Source organism: Hyalella azteca, unplaced genomic scaffold, assembly GCF_000764305.2.
Source record: "Hyalella azteca isolate HAZT.00-mixed unplaced genomic scaffold, Hazt_2.0.2 contig9209, whole genome shotgun sequence".
Lineage (NCBI taxonomy): Eukaryota > Metazoa > Arthropoda > Malacostraca > Amphipoda > Hyalellidae > Hyalella > Hyalella azteca.
The window spans coordinates 176,032-181,146 of NW_025939286.1; the positions used below are offsets into that span (position 1 = coordinate 176,032).

General features: G+C 41.2%; 1 protein-coding gene across 1 annotated transcript in view; it reads right to left on the reverse strand.

Annotated features, from left to right (window-relative positions):
• LOC108680651 (mediator of RNA polymerase II transcription subunit 23) overlaps positions 1-2,097 on the reverse strand; it is an 18,439-nt gene extending 16,342 nt beyond the window's left edge. The window contains exon 1 of the mRNA XM_018169527.2: positions 1,646-2,097. Within this exon, the coding sequence (XP_018025016.1) occupies positions 1,646-1,705 (60 nt within the window). The 5' untranslated portion in view covers positions 1,706-2,097. The remainder of the gene's footprint in view (positions 1-1,645) is intronic.
• Positions 2,098-5,115: the final 3,018 nt, after the last annotated feature.

The window sequence follows — 5,115 nt, forward strand, 5'->3', positions numbered from 1 at the left end:
GTTTGAACCTCCTCCAGCGTAGGCGTGGATTATATTATTATTTATATAGATTGCCTTCAGAGTAGCGCGATTAGAGCTTTCCTGCCATTTTTGGAACTGCAAGTTTACCGCTTGATGAAATAACCCCAATCTAATTGTTAACATTTAACAAAAGTGCTTGCTATTTAATTTAACATGCAAACGGATGTCATGTCAACTGGAACTTGAACACCACAGCAGAGAGTATTTTGTGCAGCTAATGAATTTTGCAAACTTTGCTGGAGGAGAGATTATTGAATTGTTGAAAAAAGGCGGGATAATTCAATGAAGGCTGGTGGCAGAGCTGCAATCTTGATACTCTATTGTGATTCGTGCTATGATAACCTATGTAACAATTTTCATATGATAGTTATAATTTTTGCACATTCAAAGTACACATGACATAACATAACCGTAACGCACTCAGATTTGGAAACCAGTATTGCTCAAATTAAGCAAAAAATAACGACAGACCATTGACTTATCTTGCAAATATATATATTCATATTATGTATCACTATCACATAGCATAATTACGCTCTGTAATTATGCCATATTGACCTAATTTGTATAGTCCATTTACGCGCATTGTTATTAGGTACCGTATTGATCGTGTCAATTTTGCCGGCCGGGAGGATGTCGGGACTCAGGAATGTAGTCCCAGCATTGGCATGCAGGTTCGTACTGTTGACATACATGATACAGGTTCATACCCTACTTGCCGCAACCAGTCCAGTCATTCATTAGAAGGCACCGATGGCACATCTAAAGCCATGTTGCCTTCTTTAGTTCTGTAATTCATGTCCGATTGAATTGTGATCTATGAATGAATATTCATTTCTGTGCTGACTCTTAGAACCTGAGTCCTGAGTTGACGCGTTTGCAATCTAGTTAACTCGTATCCAACCACAACACAATGCGGATACACGTTTGTCAGTTTGTGTGTACGGTCAGTGTGATTACGTAATTTGCATTGCCGCGCGTCCATATTTAAACTATTTTAGCTTTCTAAAAGTACGGCGCTGTTGGCGCACGGCGCATTTTTTTACCGGCATAGTACGGCGCACCGCGCAGGTCGTTAAAATGACAATATAAATTCCCGCGCACCTGGGACATCTTCCTGACCATGGCCCACTAGATGGCCAAGACCTAGTGTTTTTGCAGTATTTCGACACGCAAATGTATGACGTCAATGGAACTAAAATGAACGCATGGAAGTAAAACAAAGCTTAATATAAAGGAAAAGCTGGAGAGGTGACGGAATTACCTACGATGTCGGAATATACCGCGTTTACCCTATTCATTCTATCAATTGATTCCTGCATTGTCTCCAGACTCCAACTTTACACAAGTGTGCAAAATTTCAGAGCAATTAGACAAGTAGGCTAGTACTTAGTAGGACTAGGGACTAGGGAGTGTGTTAAATACTAAATAGCCTAGGTAGCCTATCAACTATTGATTAGGCTAGCTAGGTAGGAATAAGATTTGTAGCAGACAGACAACCAAAAGTGAAGTTAAAGAGAAGTGAGGTAAAAAGGAAACCAATTTACAGAAACAGTTCAAAATTGAAATATTGTGCAAACTACAAAAAAAACTGTTAAAAATATAATATAATAGCTACACTTACTGCAATGTCTCCAAAAACCTCTCGGATTTTCAGCTCAATGTGTTTCACTTGATCTTCCATTATTGTGATTTTTTTCTAATATTTTTATGAAGCTAGTTACTCATGAAAAATTGACAAGACAAATAATTATATTTCTTTCGAATGGCATGACTGCCCAGTGACCGCCGCCCGGCATGACAGACTGACAGTTAGCCTAAACTCGAACGTCTTGAACTTGAAGATGATGAAAACGTTGTACCTGCACGCCGGCCGCCGCACGGAACTCCACAGAACAAAGTAATTCAACCAGAATTAGATTACTTCAAGTAAATGTGATACTGTCTAGAAAAAAGCATGATCGCAATTCAACAGTGATAGTAATTCTACCAAACTTCAGATTTCTAAATAGGAAATGGAAAAAAGTTTGTCTGATCAGCTTGACCAAACTTTGCGGAGCATCCTCACCTACGATCTTCGCAGTACTCACTAAATCGTGGCTTCTTTGCACTAACAAAAAGGATTTCTGCAAAACGGAAGTTTACCCAAGTTATACGCTTAATTTATAATGAAAAACATAAATGTCCACTGTACATTTTTATATAGGTTCAGCGTACCAAGTTATGAACCTCAAGTTTCGAATAAATTTCATTTTTAATTTGAAACTTTATAACAAACATCGCAGGATACTATAAAGGGTCAATATATACATGGTTGAACTTGTATAGTTCAACCATGAATATATATATCAAGATCCAGTTCCCTTCTAGTAGCAAAATTTGTAATCTCTTTTTTTTTATTTGTTTGGTGAATTTTTAAAAGCTTTGGAGAAGTATCCAGCTCCACGACTGTAGTAGATTCAGTTGTTGAAGTAGTCCCAAGATACCGGATCGACACTTCAGCGAACTCCCCTGCGAACTGGCCAGCTCCATTGTCAGTTCGTAGAATCTAGAATTTATATAGAAAGTCACAAATTAGTACAATTGAAAGTACAGAACACAATTAAAACCTAAATTTACACTAATAGGGCACAACGAACCTATCTATTCACAATTTCAAGGGGATAGGAGCTAACAGCTGAATTAAACTTTGCCTAAGTTTAAAAATGCACAATGATTTTAAAATACGCAAATCTGAAGTACCGGAGGTGGAAGCTAACACCCTAAAGTCACTGTCAGAAACAAGGACATCACACTGCTCGGTGTGAGTGCGCACAGCCGAATGAAGGGGGCGCGATAGCAACTTACCGGTCCTCTAACTCATGCCCTTATGCTGAGCGACCCTGTAATAAAGATTGCGTGACGTCATACCGACGTACGCAGATGCACATCGTGTTCAACGAAATTGATAAACCAGGGACGATCGCATATGAACAGGGAGCATATCTTTATATCTAAAGAAAGAACCGATTTGAAACTGCTTACCAGAACAATATGAAGTTTGACGTTTGGAAAGTATCAACGAACAAACAGAGCTGGGCAGCGCTACTTTGAAATGTAGCAGGCGCTACCGCTACGGCTACATGCTCTAAATGCAGCGGGCGCTACCGCTATCGCTAAAATTGCTTAAATGTAGCGCCGCTACCGCTACTGAAAATGTTGCAGCCGCTAGCAGCGGCCGCTACATGTAGCGCGCTACTGCCCACCTCTGGACTAACAACTAATATGTTGACACTAGTAACAGGCTGAGGTTGACATTACGCCGAAATCTTTCGTACAGTTTTATTCTGTAATTTGTATTATGTATGTATCATGCTGGTTTTTAAATAATATTTAAAACTATTAAGTAAAATCTAAAGGCTTTATCTATAAATGTAGCGGTAGCGCTGTAGCGGCAAAACCTCGTATCGCTACTTAAATATGTAGCGGGCGTTACCGCTACCGCTACAATTGCTTACATGTAGCACCGCTACCGCTACTGAAAATTTAGCGCGTTACTGCACACCTCTGGACATGCCATGATGTGATATGATTTGATAAATGATATCGATATGATATATGATATGATAAGAGACATGACATGATGTGATATGATGTGATGTTATATGATATAATATGATATCGATATGATATGATATATGATACGATAAGAGACCACGCAAGGGAGGAGACCACACCAAGTAGGAGACCATGCACGTCAGGGAGGACCCCACGCAAGGGAAGGGGCTACACCAGATGAGGTGACCACGTCGAGTAAGAGACCACGCCAGGAAGTTGACCGCACCACTGCGAAGACCACGTTAGGGTGGAGACCACTCCAGGGAAGAGGCCGCGCCACTTTGAAGACCACATTAGGGTGGAGACCACTCAAAGGAAGAGGCCACGCCAGAGAGGAGGCCGCGCCACTCTGAAGACCACATTAGGGTGGAGACCACTCAAGGGAAGATGCCACGCCAGTATGAAGACCACGTTAGGGTGGAGACCACTCAACGGAAGAGGGCCACGCCAGTATGAAGACCACGCCATGGAGAAGACAACACCAGACCAGGCCTGAAAATTGGGGACCAACCTCACCTGGAGGCACCAACCACACTTTGGAAACTAATCACACTTGGTAGGCGTCCACGACTTGTTAATCCGGCCAAAAATGAGGGATAGCCAAAAGTTTATTGTTACGTTGGGTATGTTGATCGGTGCTCAGGAGTAAGGAAACTCTATTCGCGAGCAAGTGGCTACACCAGTTTAGCAGGAGCAGCGGTGGTAGTGGCCGTTACTGGCGCATTTGCTGCTGTGGCCGCAGCAGCAAAGAGTAGTGTCAGAGGCGCAGCATCTCCAAACGATGCCTACTCCGCTTCCTCAAATGCATGCCTCACTCAAACCCCTACCTAAAATGTCCCTTTTTCGTGCGCCGCTACCTCGCCCATCCCTTTTCCTGTGCCGTTAAATTCCCACACATATATTAATGAAGCGAACATGGAGCTTCCCATCAATGAACTCAAGCAGTTTTATTATTCGTATCGAAAACATAAAAATTAAATATATCTCATAGAATAATGAGAAGGAAGCAATGCAAATTTAACTCATAAATATTGAAATTAGACTTGAAAAAGTCTCACTCAAAAATGAAACCATGCATGCAGCTCATTAATAACAAAGTTTGTTTTCAAAAGCCGGAATAAAAGTGAAAAGAAGAAAGCGAAGACAATGAGCTTATCAAAAAAATTTTGATTTAAAAAGGCCTCAACAAAAATTTTGAAGCGACCACGTAGCTTCACATCGATCAGCTCGAGCAGGATGGAGGCGATCAGAGCGGAGAGGCCAGGCGCCCTCATATAGGCTAGAACGCCCGGTCCGACGATCCCGGCCTTCCAAAAGTTCTTTTTCTGATCGAACTAATTTAAAAAATTTACCATGCAGTAGCAAAAATTGAACTAAAGACAGAAAAACACAAACATTAGTAAACGCGAAGAAATACAAGCAAGGAGTTACGAAGATTGGAGCTCGATTGTTGAAAACAGTAGTGATTTTAAGACAACAGTACGATGATCATAATTG